The 20,411-nt window shown below is 27.1% G+C and overlaps 2 protein-coding genes across 2 annotated transcripts in view; one reads left to right on the top strand and one right to left on the bottom strand.

Annotated features, from left to right (window-relative positions):
- The window catches only part of LOC107436452 (serine/arginine repetitive matrix protein 2-like), a 43,116-nt gene extending 24,956 nt beyond the window's left edge, over window positions 1–18,160 (bottom strand). Inside the window, exons 1-2 of the mRNA XM_043044472.2 lie at window positions 17,969–18,160; window positions 1,237–1,333 (exon numbers count right to left, since the gene is read on the bottom strand). Of these exons, the coding sequence (XP_042900406.1) occupies window positions 1,237–1,273 (37 nt within the window). The 5' untranslated portion in view covers window positions 1,274–1,333; window positions 17,969–18,160. The remainder of the gene's footprint in view (window positions 1–1,236; window positions 1,334–17,968) is intronic.
- Window positions 1–20,411, top strand: part of LOC107436458 (proton-coupled folate transporter) — a 108,643-nt gene that overhangs the window by 32,686 nt on the left and 55,546 nt on the right. The gene's annotated exons all lie outside the window — the stretch shown is intronic.

Raw genomic sequence — 20,411 nt, forward strand, 5'->3', positions numbered from 1 at the left:
TATTTATTTTTTGATTTATAATTTAATTTATTTTGTTAAAGTTGATTTTAACAGTAAGCATAAAAAATATTAAAAATACTTGCAATAAAAATGCTTTGTTTTCCTGCTGTCGTGAAAAAAATAAAATTAATCTTTTTAAATTATATTTCTGCTGTATTTGATTTATAAGAATAATATTTCGTAGCTGAATAATTTTTGTATAAATTTTTTACTAGTTCCTTATTGGTTTTATATGGTATTTTTTACATAAAGTTTAAATAAGAACTGAATTAAATTAATAATTTTAAACTAAAAAAATTAACATTGATAAATTGCGATTTTTAATTTCATCAACAAAATTGTTTTCGAATTAAAAATACGTGAATCAAAGTCAATGATGAATAACAGAGGGGGAAAATATTGTTTCGACAAATGGTAAGGTATACAACAAATGGTTTTCCAAATAAATAAGAGATTTATCTTCTTCGATGCCTTTTTCAAAATATTAATGAAATGATTTGTTTATATCACATAGATTTTTTCAAGATATTAGTTTCATTTTTGCTAAATGTGAATGAATAGATAATAAGCATGGTTGGCTAAATTAAATGTAAACTAAAGGAAAAAAACCCAAATAAAATGCATGTTTTTAAATTATAAATTATTTTATAATTTAAATTAAAAACGTATTTTGTTTAAAGAGGCTTAAAACAAATAAAATACTAAGCGTAATATAAGAAGAGAAAATATTCAAAATTTATCAATATAATTTTGTTTAGGCCTAAATATTTAAAAAAAGTAGTTTTTTAACACTAATATGGAAGATGTTGCACAATAATATTGTTCAAATTTGTGACAAACTTAATGTGGTGCTAAGTTGAATCACATTATTTTGAACTAGATGATGACATCTAATCTTATACTTATAACTCATGGATTGGTTCAACTCGAGAGGAAATTAAAATTCAATTTAGTACCTTATTTAAATTGCAGTTCCTTTGCACCGTTTAAGGCACTATATAATTCACTTATAAAACAATTTTTTTAAAAATATTTTATATATTTTTTTAAAAATTGATTTAATAAATATTGAGTTTTTTTATATTTATAAAATGTGTGAATAGAATATAAATTTGAATAATTAGAATTTTGACGAAAATTTTCTGTGCTGGATTTTTACATTACATTTAAATACATTATAATTAAATACATTAATTAATAAATGTTTGCATTATAATTAAATTATAATCTACATACCTAAGTAAAATACAGCGTATAAGACTAGTTTCCACATTTTAATAATGTTTCGTTGAAGGATACTTCACATATCTATTCACATACTTCTGCTGTATATCTGTAAATACAATAAAATTTAATACACACAAGCATACATATACACACATTTATCACGTAATATAAGACCATTTTTTTACCGTTAATTTTACCAAAATCATTACCATAGTGCTTCAGTAAAAATTACAGAGCTTTTTGGTGTTCCCACAGAGCTGGAAATACCATTTTACCGTATTCTGGTAGTTTTTGCCATATTTTTTTCTCAGTGTAGTCAGCTCTGAAGGTTGATTGAGAGTTGATCATAAACTTCACATAGGAAAAATGTTGTCTAATTAGACTCATTACGTTTGCAATAAATTTTGGTTATTTCTCTAAATTAGTTTCTGCATCTTTTTATAGTAATTTTCCAAATAATACTTTTGAAGTTCTAAACACAGAAAAAATAGGTCGCTCCAGTGTTTTGACTAATTTTATTCTCCTTATATTCAAACAATATCTAAAAATAGCCCAATGCAATTCAAAAACAATTTTAAAATGCATTTGTAAGAAAAAATGCCAGTTTCCTTTATGGTAGATATACATTTGAATTTCATGGAGCTTCCATTACTATTCACCTTCAAACGCAAAACAGTCACCCATGAAAAATAGTTTTGACGGATCGCACTTAGATATTTAAATGATACCAAAAAACCATTTTTGAAACGAAGTCGAAGTAACAATTCAATTGCAAATTTCTTTCAATTTCTGTTTGGTTTCTAGACCAGCCATTGTATTTGACCTATCTTATTCGGTGGAATATCCCTTACAGACCTTCAACCTGTGACAGTATTTGGAAAAAAGAAGATTGCCACGCTCGGATGAGTTATGGCCAAACGAAACGTGCCAATTGCGGCAAATTGAACGTGAGGTAGCCATTCGCAAACTATTCAGTGCCGCGGAAAATAAATCATTTCATTTAAATAATTTCGGGTAATTTATTTTATTTGTTTCCATTAAAAATTTTTTATCCCGATGCATCCACTGGAAAAACTTCCACATGAAATTGCGGTAAAAAGTGCCATTTTCCGGATATGCCCATTTTTATTGGATCACGTTACGGAATAAAATATTTGATATACAGTAATTTTTACAGTAATAATAATCGCAAAATCACTGAATCACTGTAATTAAATTATTATTGTAAAAATTACGGTATAATATTTTACGGTAAAAATGGATTTTATGGAGGATGCATCCTTAGTGCTGGTAGTTTAAACCGTAATTTGATCCGGAATTGACCCGGAAAAATCTGACATACAGTAATTTTTGCAGTAATAATTACCGTAAAATCATTGAAACACTGTAATTAAATTGATATTACCGTAAAAATTATTGCATGATATTTTACGATAGAAATGGATTTTACGGATGATGAATCCTTAGTGCTAATAGTTTAAACCGAAGTTTGATCCGGAATTTTTTAAAGTGCACCTGTACTTTCTTGGTAATTTTTTTTCTAAAAATTGCATATTTTAACACAAACAGAATATTCTTTTTCAGTAAATGCATAATTTTGCTGCATATGGTCTCTATATTATTCAGATGGATTAAATGAGTGATTTCTCTTATTATGGATTACAAAAATATTAATAAAATCAAGACAGTTTTCTAATGTTTTTTCATAAAACATTGCATGATTCCAAATAAATAATTTATTTATATAATTTAAAAGTTCTAAAACCCCTCTCGGTATAAAAATAATAGGAATAAAAAAATCTAATATACAGTAATTTTTATAGTAATGAGTAAAATCCCTGATTAAATAAACATTACTGTAAAAATTACGGTATAATATTTTACAGTGAAAATGTTTTATAGTAAAATGGAATTTATGGATGATGCAACCAAAGTACCGGCACTATATACCGTAATTTAATCTAAAATTTTTTACAGTGTGGCTTTTCGTAAAAACTAAATTTAAATTGTGAAATTAATTTTTAAACAGTTAAGTTTTACGCATCGAAGTTTAAAGGAATAATATAAATTGACGCGTGTTTTTCTTTCATTCGTAACGCGTTATGTCCTGCTTGATTTTCCTTATTTCCTTTGATAATAAACATTGCCTGTAATTAGAAAAGTTTAGACAGAAATTTTTTTTAAATGCAAAAAATTTTCATTTCAAGTAACATTGTTTTAAAAGAAATAATACTTTTTTAAAATAAACAATGAATTTCTTTACGCCTAGGGAAATGTTGTTGGAAACATTAATATAAAAAAAAGGTTTTGGGAACGAAATAAAATTGTTGTATAACCGGATTTATTGAGTTCGAAATAAAATATTGCTCACTTTATAACAGCATTCCCGCAAAAGACCTTTGTGAATCTGGTGAGTTATAAAATTTCTAATTCACTATTTCATGACCCACAGAATAATAGGGGTAATATGGAAAGTATTGCGTACGAGCCATCTTTACTTCCCAAGCAAGCTGTTACTCATTACTCTAAATCAGGTGGTCTCCAAGCTGGCATTGAGGATCTTTGTTTTTACAATTTAAATTTTGACAAGCAGAATTTTCAAATATTGTCACCATTTAAGATAAAATCTTCAGTTTTTATATATGTTTACACATCATATATATATGAGAGATAGGAAACAAAATTATATAATAACAGTTTATAAAGTTTATTGTTAAATTCAATACGCATTAAATTGAATGTGAAATGACAGACTATCAAATATTATATTTTAAAATGATAGGGCTTAATACAATATTAAAAATGTAAATATAGTTAATTTTAGTAAAAAGTTAAAAAATTTTTTTTGTATGCTTAGTTTTAAGAAATATTCAATTTTAACTTCAAAGTGACAAAGATAGACATAATTAATTCATTTAAATATTAAAACTCTTAAAAACTGAAATTACTATAATTTTTTTTAAAATTATTTCTTTCTGAAGAAAAAAAAAGCAATTTCATATTCCAATTAGTGTATGGATAGTTTTTTACTACAGAAAATTAATGGCAAGAAAGGAGATAGTTAATGCAATAAAAAACATCAATTTCCAACTGATAAAACTTGTAAGTGTTATTTTGATAAATAAAAAGAAATAAAGTTAGTTTCTTAAAAAAATATTTCAGTAATAAGTTCAAGTATCATAATGGCGTGACAAAATATCATTAGTTCAGAATTATTAATGAATTTATACTTAATGATCGAATAAAGACAAGCCATAAAATAACTGTTTTAAAAAATAAGACATCATAATAGCTCCAGTATGATAATTTTGTGAAATAAGTAGGTTTTCAATGAATAGAAAGGGAAATAGGTGTGTGAGAAAAAAAATAATAGACAGGTAAAAATATTTTGGAATCAAAAATTTCCCACCCTCATTTATTTAAAAAAATATTCTTTGCTCTCAATAAAAACAAAAAATTTAAACTGCGAGTTTGTCTGTCACTATTATGCCGTCACAGCCGTCAATCGTTGTACCGACTATCTACTTTTGTCAAAACATTATGTTCAGATATAACGTGGTTACTATTCGGCTGTCTCGAGAACCCCTCCAGACTTGCATGCTTGGGTTACTATGGTTACGAAGAGAAGAAATAGTGGCACGAAGTTAAGCGTTTCGCAGAGGTCTAATGCTGAGAAAGCCATATTATTTCTTCAATTCTACCCTCATATAAATAGTTTTACTATTCATTGCATAATAGATAACCTGTTACTTTTAGTCTAGAGGAGTTCTTGTTATATCTAGCCAGTACAACGCAGGTATAAATAAGTACATGGGGAAGCTATCGAAGCGTTGAATTCTATAATGTTGTATAACGCATATAAACGGTATCTTTTACCTCCTGTTCGAATATAACATTATTACTGTCCGGCTGTCACTAGAACTCTTGACACCAGACTCCCATGCTGGTGGTTACTGCAGTTGTAAAAAGTTAAGTCCCTTTAAATAGAGGCGTAGAGTTAACCTTTTCGTAGTAGTTTAGGTTGGAAGAGTAATATTCTTTTTTCCTTATTAGAAATGATTTTACAGTTAGACAAACAGACAAGCTCAGCTTTAGAAGAGTTCTCGTAGTTGATAGACAGTAAAAAACAGGTCTAAATTGCGTAGTGAAAGTTTCAAATGGTAGAGTTCCAGAATGTTGTTCATTTGCGTTAAGTGCGCCTTTTTTTAAAAATTGTTATAAGACCTGATTCTTATTTTTAAAGTTGAAAAAAATATTATTGTGGCTAAGAAAATCACAAAAATGCACTATGATAAATCCTACCTGCGGGAACTGAAATCCCTTATTACAAAAAACAGAACTGATGATACAGTATTGTGAGTGTAGAGCTTAAGAATAACATTATCAGTATTTCATTATTGAAGGTAACGACATTTTACACCTTTTGAAAATAATTAAAGAAATCTTTCGAACAGTTATCGAGAATAATTAGTAAAAAATAGCAAATTTTGTTTTTTTTATAAAGTTTAAAAGCGATGCATGAACTGAAGCATTTTTATATTTATTTCAATGTCATTTTTAATTAATATGCACACTGTTTAAAAATAAAACAAATATTATGATTTACATTCTTAACTAATTAGCACGATTTAAAAATAAAGCGGTTTGTAAGATTTTATCACCCAAAATATATGATTAACCTTGCAGTAAAACAAGTAATATATGTTTAAGGTTGATGTAACATATAATTAATTCTAAAATACCAGTATCACGTTGATACCATATTTTGCCAGAACCGTAATTAATCAAATTTCACAAGGCATAAAGTTTTCAAAATAAGTACCATATTGTTGTAACTAACATGCAATAAAAAATTATGTATTTTTTCAAAATTTTAAAGCCGGTAATTGATATCTTTTATTTCATTAGCGCTCATAATTTATTCTATTATTTAACTGTGATAAAAACATATTATTTATGACATAAGTAGAGCATTTTTAGTATGTAGTTATCATTGCCATATAAAAAATGCTAGACTTAAAGTTAGCAAAATTAAAGTTTGAAATACTTTTCAAGGCGAAACAATATTAAAAAACTGCAAAAATAATAAAATTACTCACAGAATAGTAAAAAGTTTTGAATTATAACGGAAAAGGAAAGTAACAGAAACAGTTTTATTTGCATGAATAAAAAAATATAATATAAAATAATTCATATCCTTAAATATAATATTTTCATCATAAAATATAATAATTTATAAAAAACAACACTGTAACCAATAACAAGCAATAGTCGGCAATAAAGTGTAAATTTTTTTTGCTCTGTAATAAAAGCAGAATAACCTATAGGATACCTCAATAGAGATATTTAGAAACAAATTAAAAAAAAAGTCACAGATACGGCTAACTGGTACGTAAATTAAAATTTACGTAATTTTCTTTCGGCAGATTTAATCTGCATAAGCTATTTTTAGTGTCAACGATCTCTTCCGAATGTGATTATAACCTAGATTTTAAACACTGAATATAAACACTAAAAAGAAATAAAGTGAATAGAAAGTTGACCCTGAATTGTTGATCATGGAGTGAAAAGAGGACGACGCTAAATGCTCTCTTATTTACTTCTTTCTAATTTACGAACGAAACTGAAATTGGCGCATATTTCGCTTACATCCGTATGCGTTCATGAAGTGTGTTAAAAAGAAAAAAGAGCTATTATGCTTAATGATTTTATCATACTTGCTCCCGTTACACGCTTTGTTTTGAGAAGATGTTTTAATTAAGCGTGTATTTAAAAAAGAAATTAAATTTTTTTTTAGAAAATTAAATATCATTTACAGCGAGAGAGGAAAGAGCTTGTCTATATTTTTTTTCTTTTTTATAGTTTTAATTCAATTTTAAAACTAGAACACACTTAAAACATAACATAAAATGCAATCTTCATAGAGCAAAGTAGAGCAAATCTTATTTTAGATAACTGTTCAAATATACGCGGCATATTATGCTAGTTTAAATTATGTATGAGTCTGTTGTTCTACAAAAACAAATTTTAATGTGTATAAAAAAGTACTAGCTTCGCTTTGAGGTATAATCAGGAAATTAAATTAATATTTTAATCAAAAACGTTAAGAATGATTATCCCTTTTATCACTGCAATGTCAGAAATTTTGACCCTCTTTGATCCTTAATATTGTTAAAATATGCTGCAACCTCAATAAAGTGGTAAGTTGCAATGTATTGGGGTTAAAATTAATCTTGATTACACCAAATGGGGGTTCAAATTGCGGAAATACGGTAAATTTTACCATATTCTTGCTACTTTGACCATATCTTTTTTTCACCGTGCACCTATCATGGTTAAACTTGAATGGTTCTGAGAAAGTAAAATGTGGGTCTTTTACGCCATTTAAGTCAAAATGAAGTAAAGTGCAGTTTTTGATGCTATAGATAGTGTTTAATGTTAAAAAATGTTTTAAATAGCTTATTTGTTTTAAAATTTTCGAAAATTAGTTGCAGTTTAGTTTCTTAAAGATATTTTAGGTTTGCTGAAAAGAACATTACTTTGACATAAAAAATTTAATTTAATTTAACAAACTGTAGTATATAGGAGGTATGCTACCGTTTGTTTACAAAATTATTTACAAATTATTTACTTTATTGATACGTATGAGAAACGCATAATCTAAACACCTATAAATTTAGAAAGCAATTCTCCAACTTTTTGGGGGAGAGATGAAAAAATGTGTTAGTATAGAAGTGTTTCCAATATTTTCTCCAATCCTGTATAGATAAAAAGATGATGATATTTAGTAATAAGTGATTGATATGTTAAATTGTTTTATTTATAAAATTCAATTTCTAAAATTTTATTAAATACGTTTGTGTGTTAAAAAAAGAAATTATTGTTGACGAATGATTTTCAGTCATCTAAAATTTTTCTAAGATTAGAATATTAGCATTAATTGAACATTTAATAACATTTTTAATTAGCATTTCGTTTTAAAGTTTAAGCTTGTTATTTTGTCCATCGATTATAATTTTGTCTTCAAATACGTTTTTTTTAATAAAGGGAAAGTTTTCACGGAAATTTTTGAAGAAAATTGTTTTGTCTCCTTTTATTATAAATATTGCGTGAAAGAATGAATTGTTGTTAGTAATATTAAAAACGCAAAATATTTTAAACTAAAAAAGTTTTTAAAAATTGTACAAAAATAAATACTTATATACTAGTACCCTTTTGTGAAACATAGAAAACAAACTTTAAGTAGTAAATTTACCTTTTTGTTTATTATTAGGTCTTAATTTAGACTTTGGAACTGATACCTTTGATTTTCAAGTTTTCAATTTATGAATGTAATCATAATACTTTTTATTTTTATTTTCGCACTCTAAAAACTTTAAATAAAAATTAAAATATTTTGTCTTTTATAAAAATGAACAATTATAAAATAATATGGAAGAATTTACCCCCACCCGCCCTTAATTAGGGCATACGGGTATGTATAATGACTGGTATATGTATAATGACTGTATATATAAAATAATATATGTATAATGACTGATATAGTGAACAATGAACTAAAATAAACATTTTTGTATAGTTTTATTTAATTTAATTGCTGATCATACGAATCAATGCTAGTATAATAATTCTTCATGTAAATTACATAGGAAGGTAAGGCTGTTAGTTATGCCGAAAGTTTTGAAACATTTTCAGTTATAATAACAATACACCTTTGAAATCAGTCTCTAAGCCGATCGAATGATAAAATTTGATATTTTTTCTTTAAATTCTTATTTCTTCAATTTCTCAAATCTCTTTTTTTTAAAATTTTTTGTTATGAATATGTTCAAAGTCGTGAGCTATAATAATCTTAGTTTTTAAAGCAGTTCCCAATATTTTAGATTATTTTGTCGCTTTCATTGAATTAATCAACAATAAAACTTTATGGCTTTATGTTAAATACGATATTTCTATTAAATATTTTCGACTAAAAAAGAAAAGTTTCTGTAAATTAATCGATTTTTTCCTCTTACATAGGTATTTATAGGGGCCATCAATACCTTTAAAGGAAAGTAATAAAATTATTATTAAAGTTTGATTTATTTATGATTCTAACACTTTCACAGCGTCAAAAATAAAACAGTTACAGCTCCACTGACCTACAGAGCAAAACGAAAACTACTTTCTTTGATGAATGTCAAAGACTAAGATAGGAAATAAAAAAAAAAGAAGAAACTGAGTTAAAAGCTAACGATCTAGTTCTCGGTCGTAGAGAACTTTTTTTCTCTCAACTTGATCTAGTTTCTCTACCAAAAGAGAGTGATTCTCTATTAAACAGGTGCAATTCACAGCTTGACCCGAAGCAAAATTTGCTCCTCTTTTTGGTAATTGAATTTGTCACCCAGGGGAAGAAGTGAAATTAAGAAAAAAAGGAAAGGAACTTTCAATTTTAGAAGAACATTCGAAAGTTAAGAATTAAATCAATGTCTCAATTAAGAATCAGTTTTATAGGTTACTTCCTTATTAGATAGTTATTTATTTTTTAGAGTTTAAATGGTTAAAAGTGATAAATATAAAAAGAAATCAAAATTTATTTTAGACAAATAGAAGCATTCTGGAGCATTGAGACAAATTGACAAATAGGGGCATTTAGGGTTTAAATCAAGATCTTTAAGCCTTATTTTTAAACATGCCACTAAATAACCAGTTTAGTCTAACCTTTGCTACCCTAGAATTAGGTTTTGAAATTAAAAATGACTATTAAAAATATTTGTTACGCCAATTTTGCACTGAAAAACTCCGTGGATAAATATAGTAAAGTAAGAAAGTTGTTACTAAAAGGAAGCCACGTGAATAATAAAAGAACTTTTATGCAAAATTGAATTGATGAAATTCATATTTATAGAATTGATAAAATAAATATTAAATGGTTGACAGTATTAGTATGATTCATGATTTAATTAGTAATAGGATTTACAGATAAAATAAAAATAGGAATAATAAATAGAATAAAAATCAATTTATTTCGTTTATTAAATAATACTAAAACTAATAAATTGAAAAATATTAGGATTAACAAATTGAATAATTAGAAAATTTGATAAGATAAATAATAACGGGATCAATTAACAGTGTAATAATAAGATTTTTGAATTAAATAATAGGATTTTTAAATTAAATAATAACTGAATTACTAACTTAAATTGCTATAGAATTAATAAATTAAATAAAAACATATACATTTTTCAAATTAGTTATTAGCTTGATTGATAAATTGAAAATAAGGATTTTTAAGTTAAATAATAGTTGGATTGACAAATTAAATAATAATGGATTCAATAAATCCTATTACTATTCAATTATTCAACTACTATTTAAACTAGTAATATTTGGGTAAATAACTTATGGGATCTCTTGATCCAAGCCAGACTATGACTTATAATATTGGTTACATCTAATTAAAATAAACTAACTAGTTATAACATTTGAAGCGTCATATTCTCCTGAAATTAAAATTGTATTATTTTATGAATTGAAATAGAAATATTGATGTTTATTTTAATCACCCTAAATATTCGTACACTGTGAATAGAATAACTGTGTAATTCAGCGACTCATTTTGGAATTTAATTTAATTATAAATTTGAATAAGTCTTTTTATGTTGAACTTCAATTTTTAACAATCGAATTTGCTACTGCTCGAGGACAGAAGAAAACAAATTACATCGAAATTTCTATTCCAGAAGAAAATTTGATTACTATTTTGATTGAAGTCTTTGAGATTAGTTGCTGAATAACATGCATTGTCCTTACTTATTGGAATAGCCTGCCTACCTTGTTTCGACGAAATCAAATTTAGATTTCAAATAATTGAACAGTTCGAGAAAAAAAAATTATTGTTAAAAATAATTTGTCAAAGTAAAACAATAAATAAGGATGATTTATTTGCATTATGAAAAAAAAACTTTTTGCTTGATAATTTCGTTGACATCGACAGTATTTACTTTTTTGGCAATTGATTTTTGATGACAGTTAAAAAGATAAACTAAAGTTATACGGAAAACTCAAAATTATGTTGCCAAAAAGAATTCAAATCTAATAATAATTATATTATTACAACAGATGGTATAAACATGTTAAAAGCATAATAGTTATTTTTATAAAATATTTTAAAATCAGATTTACTCAATTTTTATTCATTTTAAATTTTTATACGATATATTTTAATCATATTTTAACTATAATATATTATATTATATAGTATCTAGTAGCAGTTATATAGTATAGTATCTATAGTATATTCTAATTTTATTTGATAATTTTTTTAAGCTTAATTTTCACTATTTAATAATTCAATACTGCAAAAATAGTATCGTTCTTTTTTATTTCCTCAGGCATGTTTTTTAAATTAAACATGAATTATTTTATTATCATAGTTTCCTGAAGAAAAAAAAACACTTGTCAGCACTTTTTATCACATCTTGTACTTTTATTATACATTGTTAGTAATTTTAGTTCCTCTTATATTGTTAGTTCTCTTAGATTCTTAGTGCTTTTTGGCACATTATTATCATACTTTCAACATAATAACTTAATATTTTGCCATGCATAAATTTTTAAGATTTTGAACAGGTTCTTCCGTTTTGATTCGCTTTGTTGCAATGCTATTACTCATGAACTGTTTATAAAAAAATTTATAGTAATTTTTAAAATGGTAAAGCGAATATACTATAGCTCAACATGGTTTATACACGCTTTCAATTTTACACTGTTACAGATTACAGTTAAGTGATATAAAAATTGAAAGATTTAGTACCTATTAATACACTTTACAGCGTTTTCAATGTCTTCTAGCATTTTAAAACAGTATAAAAACGTAGAAAAAGTATTGTCAAAACTACCAGAATATGGTAATATTTACCGTGTTTCTCGCTCTATGGGAGCACCAAAATCTCAGAAGTTATAACCGAAGCTTTTTGATAAAATTAGCAACAAAATATGGTTTTACAGTAAGTGATAAAATTTAGAAAATGTGGTAAAATTTACTAATTTTATATAATACTTAAGAACATGGCATAAAAACTATTTATTCGGTTAAGTTTACTTTTTAGTTTTCTATTTTTTACTAAGTGCGTCGATTATTTAATGAATGAGTTTTACTGAAAATTAATAAGAACAATAATTTCAAAGACCAGAATTTCAGATAAACGGTTACCATAAGAACGAAAAAATTATCAAATGAGTGATTTAAGTAGTGTATATGTTGGTTTTATTCACCAGAATTACATATTTTTGTCTACGTATTTATAGGTTATGTAATTTCTCATACTTATCAATAAAGTTCAAGCCCTTTCAAAGTTTGAGGCGCCGACAATAAATTGCAAACTAAAAATAGTGTTTTTAAACACCATATTTCAAGAAATGTAGCAATGAATTTGTAACTGAAAACCATCATTTCGTTTATTATATATTCAGAAATCTCATTTCCATGTAAATTTCTCTGATTTTTTTTCTCTGTCAAGAGCTAATAAATATTTTTTTGTCTAATTATAGACTTTGAAAATAGTACAAAAGTCATGCGATGCTTCTTAGAACTAACGAGGATGTAGAAAATAGAATTATGCAAATATCAGGCCTTTTGTGACACCTATTGTGACACCCATTTAATCTTAATGGGTTACACTTTCCTTGCAACACCTTTACCCTGAATACACGACAGTTTCTATTTTCGTAAGTTTTACATCTATTGATAGTCATCACTTTCAAAACGTATGTTTTTGTTTTATTTACATGAGTAAATTGAAATTGGATAATTAACTATTAGATATTATAATTAACTACCAAAACATTTGGTGTTCAACAAATACCAAAATACTAACTACTCACATTTTAACTAATAAAAAATTCTAAAAATCAATTTCCCATTATAATTTTTACCATCACGCTCTGAGAAATAAAACTCTCAACTTAAAATTAAAAATTATTGTTATTTGGTCAATTTTTTACTATCATTTCGCCTGAGTCGTGGTGGCTCAGGGAGTAGAGCTCGCCTCCCGATGAGGTGTTCGAATCCCAGAATTCGAATCCATACGAATTCTGCACCCGGCTTGTACTGACGACAGTACTGACGTCAAATATTCTCAGTGGTAGACGGATCATGGATTTGAGTTCCCTTGCCGTCGGAGTGTGTAGTTTTCATCTCCATGGAACGCAAATGCGGGTTAAGTCCATCAACATGTCCTCCACGAAGGCAAATTTCACAAATACTTGATGCAGGGGTTCCCTTGTCTTCTTTATTGGGTTCAAAATTACAAGGCTACGGAGTTGGACATTGGTAGTCATTAACTCAAAATTGAGTCGGTTGTTCAATGACGGGTATAATATAAAAACTAAATCATTCCGTCACGAAATTTTGTGATTTTTGACGAAACGCGAATGCTAAATTATTTAACGAAACTGACATCTCACTCGTGTGTCATTTTAGTACACTCTGGGTATGATAAAGCATTTTTTAAAAAATCTACTTTTAAAACAGTTTGCTTTGTATGGCAGGGTGGTGTAGAGGTTAGTGCTTTTGCTTGACTAGCAAGTTCACAAAGTTCAATTCGTGTCTATGACTGAATACTCATTATTTTTTTTAATTCTATATTGCAATTCTTCGTCAATTGAGATAATTCAGATATAATATTAAGCCTAATTCCTTGGACGAAATTCGAATTCTTCAAAAAGTGAATATAGTAATTTCCTTAATCCTTAATTCAATGAAAATTTTACTCGTTGTATTACCTAAGAAAAGGTATATAGTCAATTTCGTTAATTTTGAGTACTTATTTCTTAAAAGTGCACTTAAAAGCAACGGTATTTGTACTTAACTTTAAAACTCTCTTTTTTTAAGGATTAGATCTATACGAGTTGTCTCTAAAAATATGTATTCGTTAACCAGTATAATTGTTTCAAACACAAATAATTCAAAAAGTCAAAGAATGTTTTTAATAAAATCATATCCATTTCTAAAATTCTATAGTTTCTTAGTATCTCTTTTCATCGTTTTATTTCATTTCAACATAACTGCTATTAGTATTGTAAAAAATTCTCTATAATTTTCATTTTCAAGAATCCTTCTGTTTTTCAAAGAAGAATCCGCCTACAATGTTTCAAAGGTGGATTAAAAATTGTATGACCCTTGGGCGGAAAAATGGTAGTTTAAGAAAAGAAACCATTTTGACTCATAATAGTTCTTTGAAAAAGTCCCTGACACGCCAGCTTTGATTCAAATTTTCTCAACTGTAAAAGTATCACAAAAGATAAGTGCGAAATTCTTTTACCTTTGTTTTGACTAATAGTTGCTTCCTGTTTCGAAGAAAAACAGTCGGAAACATTTTAAACGTTTACGTTTGTAAGTTTATTCAAAATACTACGCTATTCGAGGTTTAGAATAAATTCTAGTAACTTAGAAAGAAAAAACTTATTTTATCAAGGAGTTAGATTTAATTCTCTTCATCTTTCATACTAACCTATGGAAATTTAAATGAATACCAATTCCGTAGGAATTAAGTTAATAGTCAATATTTGTTCAATATTTAGTCCCTATTTAATTCATCAAATTATACTTTGTAGAATGCAGTTACAAAATTTTAATTTGTTGGTTTTAAATATTTATGAATGAGGTGAATATAATTTTAATGAATAAAATGAAAATACTTTGAAAGTTTCAAAGCATTTTCTAAACTTCGTCAAACTGTATCAAAGTTCTTTGAAGAAAAAGTAAAAGTTACTAAAATTAGGTTTTGGTAACTAGCTTACATAAAATAAGTTTAAATGAATAAAATAAATTTGTGATATAATCTAGTATTAATTTGAGACATAATTCGGAATTCATCCAATTTTCCTTTGAATAGCAGGAAAAATGGGAGAAGAAAAATTTTATTACAAAGCCGACAATGAACAGCCGACAACTTTTTTGGTTTACGCCATAAATGCTGAGGGCAGTAGTTTTTTTTTTAAATTTTTTTTATTACCGTCGTTGAACAGCAGACAAAATTTTGAGTTTACGGCTACTAATGTTCCACTCCATTGCCTTGTAATTTTGAACTCAATCCAGAAGGCAAGGGAACTTCTGGATCAGTTTCCAAGAGGTATTGATTTGTTTTGGGAACATGGAATACTTTGTGACCACAACAGATTTCACGTGCACCAGTCACCATTTAATACAAGGGGATTCTTCGGCGGTTGGATTCAAACTTCCATTCTCACAAACCTGAGTCCAACACCCTACCAATCTGGTTATCCCTGCCCTAACGCAGTATTCTTGTAATTTTGAACCCAACCCAGAAGACAAGGTATCAAATATTAGGACGAATTAACCTTAGTGGAAGAATTTTTGATTAAACTACCCACACAAGGAGAGAAACACCACGAAAACCTCCCAAGGAATCCCAGAAGACAAGAGGATTCTAACCCATGATCCTTATACAGCAGAGGATACTTTTACGCGAGCACTGTGGTCTGTGCGAGATGGGAGCAAAGTTCGTATGAATCAGCCATCGCTGAGATTCGAACCTGGACCACCTTATTGAAAGGAGAACGTTCTGTCCCCTGATCCACCAAATTAACAATGAAAAAAAGCAACATGGAAAGTGATTTTTGATGCTCTATAGTTATAAAGATAAATCGCATTGTTAAAAAAAATTATATTTCAGCATTAATTAAAATTAGATTTCATTCCATACAATGACACGTTTTTTAGCACAGAATGGGCAGACGTTATATTAAAAGTTAAGAATAATTCAGTAATATGTAAAACTCATTAATTAAAAATTCTACTCGTCTGAATAATGTTTAACTAAAGTCCCTTTCCCTCTACTGATTCTGTTTAAATTTTCTGTCCAATGAATAAAGAACCTACAAAATGTATCATGCAAAAACTATGTTTGTATAAACATATATTTCATCATCATTTCATATGCTCATTCTATGTAAAAGGACTCAAACTATTTCAGGTTGAAAAACTATCGAATTACTTCTAACAACTCAAAACAAAAATGTTAGAAACATACGCCTTAAGTGTTTAAATTATTATTACAAAAAACAATTTTCGAAAACTGATTTCGGTAGAAATAGAGTTCCACAAATAAGCGAAAAAATGACGAAATTTGGGCATGTATGGCACTTTCAATAAAAATTTCATTTTATTGCTTTTGTAGAATTTGTAAGTATTTGGCGAAACAAAGCGAAAAAGAAAGAAAAGACAATTGTGTTAAGTTATAAAAATATAAATTCAAAGTAGGTTAATAATTGCGTTTAAATTAAAATGAATAAAATGAAATAAAGTCTGTATAAAAATATTTGTAAATTCATGAATAAAATTTTTTTTCTTCATACAATTCTCTATAGATTGAAATGGAAGTTAAATCGTTGTGCAAAATGGAAACTACGTCTAGATTTGTTCGTAAAAGTAAATGGGAGTTAAGTTGGAAATGTTATTAAACTTGTTATAAATAATTTCTACAGATAGGGGTCTTAGAATAGGTCGTAAGTCATTAAAGAATTTAAAAATAACCAAACGTTTAATTTGTATAGAATTTTAACTTTTGTTTCTAGATTTGAAGCTGGAATATGTAAGCAAATCATTAAATCTAAAGACATTTAATTAATGAATTACAATTGATGTGAAGAGCAACATATGCATACAAAGAATTCATAAATACTTAAAACATATTTGCTTTGTTAAGTAACTTATAAAAGCAAACCTAACGCAAATAAAAAAAGCCATAATAGCATACATGTACTAAATCTAAAAATAATTTCGATTGAAGAGATGAAATTTCAGTCTACATATAAAATATAAATTCTGGCAGTAGTACTGAAATACTTAAATTATTTACATTAAAAATTCCAAATTATTTTAAATTATGACATAATATAATAATAAGATTATGAACAAAATAAAAAAAAATATGAAATTTTATATAATTATCTATGCAAATACATTTTGATAAGAAGGAATCATAGAGGACAACGGATTTTTATACATAAAGATACAGTACGATTCAATTTGTGTTATTAAGTTATGTATTTGTAAAGTTACAAATTAAATACAATATTACAAGGTTTCATTTTGACAATTTCTTATGGCCATTAATATTATTGAATATCATCAAATTTTGAACATTAAAGATTTTTTGTTCAACGGATAATATTTTTATTATTATTGCTAAATTATAAATATAATGATGAACACAACTTATAGTCAACAATTATTTTAACACTAACTTTAATATCATAATAAACATAAATTCGTTATATCATTGACAATTAAAACATAAAATTTCAAATTTTAATGCTATACTTTATCTTATAATGAATATGCTCAAATACTATCAAATTTTTAACATTTTTGCCTTTTTATAAAAAGTTATAATGAGAATCTGATTTTATTATTGCATTTTATATAATCACATATAATATTATAAAAGTTATCATAACTCCATCAGCAGTTTTTTTTAAAAATTATCACCTTTATATCATAATAAATTTATAATATGAATGTCACTGTTTTTCTATGAGTTTTTTAATAGAAAGTTTTAAATTTCATAATTAAATTTCTTATCATAAATATTCTCAAAAAATGTCTCAGGATTTAAAACTATCAGAAATACACTAAAAAATGTTCACCCCCCTACAATATAAATTGATTTTTATACTATGGGAATAAACGTTAATTTCAATGGAAGGTGAGGAGAAAGCGAAAATCGCCTACCTTAAACAATCCTTAATGTCTGAAATGAGAAATCAGATCAGAAGTGAAACTGAAGAGACAAGTTTACGGAGGAATGAATGAATGATCATAAGGTAGTGAAGAAGGGTAAACTGAACAGGTTGAAGGATAGTATTTTCATTTTATAGCTTCACACTCGATGGCCTAGTTGCCTGTTCAGTTGGAACGGCCGGCTCAAACGAAAAGATGCCCACTGGCACGTGCAAATACATTGTTGGAGAGAGTGATGATATTGTTTCATGGATAATGTTGATTGAATATTGTTTCTAGAAAATGTTGTTGGAAAGGGTATCAGATATGTCTCTAACTTAATATATTTTATTTAACATCATGTGCGCTAATACTTGTCTGTGTTAGAAATTAACGAAATTTTAAAGACAAGTTGCTTTCGAATCGAAAACTGTATTTCAGTAAGAATTAAAATAACCTATATCATGACAGCACATGTACGAATTTTTTAGAATTGTCCAATGCAATTTCTTTGAAATAAAAAAAAGATATTAGTCTAAAAATGATGATCTACCACTGGTCAATCTGCCTTGTTTTAGTTGTCTTGTTAGAAATTTATAAGACTTCAAAAGTAAGTTGCCATTAACTTGAAAATTGGGTTACAGTAAGCATAAAAAAAACTATACTATGACAACACATAAGCAAATTTTTTATATCGTAGGATAGTGTTTCCCAAACATATGGCTTTCGTGTACCCTTTCTAAATTTTTCGTAATGCTCTGTACCACTAATACAAAATAAATGTATTTTTTATTGTAAGAAAATTGCCCAAAAGTTAAAAATCACAATTGGCTGTTGATACCCCTAAACTATTAACTGTTAACTCTGCAAAAAATAGCCAATAGAAAAATACTTAATCGTAAACTTTCATGGCTAACTTTGTTTTTAAATGAAATTTTCGTTTGTTGCAAGATATTTCGCATAAGTACACGTACCCCCGCTAAACTGTTCCCGTACCCCTGGGGGTACGCGTACCACACTTTGGGAAACACTGTCGTAGGATGTCGTAGGATGCAAATTTTTAATATCGTATGATGTAGGATTTTTTATATCGTTTTGTTGTAGGATTGTCCAATGCAATTTCTTTGAAATAAAAAAAAAACATGTGAATTGGAAAAATATGCTCGACCACTCGTCAGTCTGTCTTATTTTAACTTAGAAATTTACAAGATTTCAAAAGTAAGTTGCTTTAATTTACTAATTTAGTTACAATAAGAATACAAAAGAAAAAAAAACTATGCTATGATAATACACGAGCGAATTTTCTATCCCTATGCTGTAGGATTGCCCAATGAAACTTCTTTAAAAAAAAAGAAAAAAGGAAGTAAAACTAATAAAGATGCCTTACCACTGGTCAGTCTGTCCTGTTTTAACTTAGAAATTTACGAGGACATAAAAACTGGCCATAAAACATTTTCCCTTCATATTTTTTTGATAGAAATATATTTTCGTAACTTATCAACATATATATTTTCTAATGAAAAATTTCTTAAACAATTATGCTTTTTATAACAGATAATCACAGATAGTTTATTTTCTCTATAGAATAGATAAAAATGAAATATTCCTTTAACAAGTTTTTTTAAAAATCTTATCAAGGTGAGTAGTAAACCTGTGATAGTAACACGCTGCAGTATTACTGCAGATTATTGATTGTGATAAAGGTTAGATTATATCGAGTCATGAGGTATAAAAACAAAGCTCATGAAAATATGCTTTTTGCCTTCCTTGCTTCACTTCTGAAATGTCTTGCAACCTCAACTTTGAAGCTTGCTAGAAAGTCAAATTCAAAAATTATTATTTCAGGGCTTTAAATTTTCAAATTTTATTTTATGTAGAACAGTTTTTAAGAACATTTTTCCGAAAAACAATAAGATTTCTATTTAGACAATAAGATATTTCCGCATAATGAGTTGCTATTGTAAAACTTATTAAGTACCTACCTGGAAACTCTACTAAGTTTTATTTGGTTTCAAAATTTCATGTTTGGGAAAATGTGTGGTATGACCTTATTGCTCCAACTCATTAAAAAATATCAAAAATATTAATGACACAGAAGTTTACAATAGCAGACGGAATTGTCGTTGTAATGAACTGGTCTCATAAGAAAATACACTTGTTTAATGCTGAAACAACAATAAATTTACTGATATATGAAATAGACACCTTAACCTTGTTTGGCTTGCAAGAAGAAAACTGAAATGAAGTACTGTAGTTTTAGATGTCATCGACAACATTGTACATTTATCACATTAGAAGCTACCAAGAAGATAAATAAAAGGCCATTTTAATCATATGATCAACAAAAGGCTCATTGTATGAATATATGACAAGTTTCTTAAAAATATCAGCACAATTTTGTTGTTTTGAGGAGACAGATAACTTGGCCTGTGGTCACCCACACATAATTCTATAA

The sequence above is a fragment of the Parasteatoda tepidariorum genome, chromosome 3 (assembly GCF_043381705.1).
Source record: "Parasteatoda tepidariorum isolate YZ-2023 chromosome 3, CAS_Ptep_4.0, whole genome shotgun sequence".
NCBI lineage: Eukaryota > Metazoa > Arthropoda > Arachnida > Araneae > Theridiidae > Parasteatoda > Parasteatoda tepidariorum.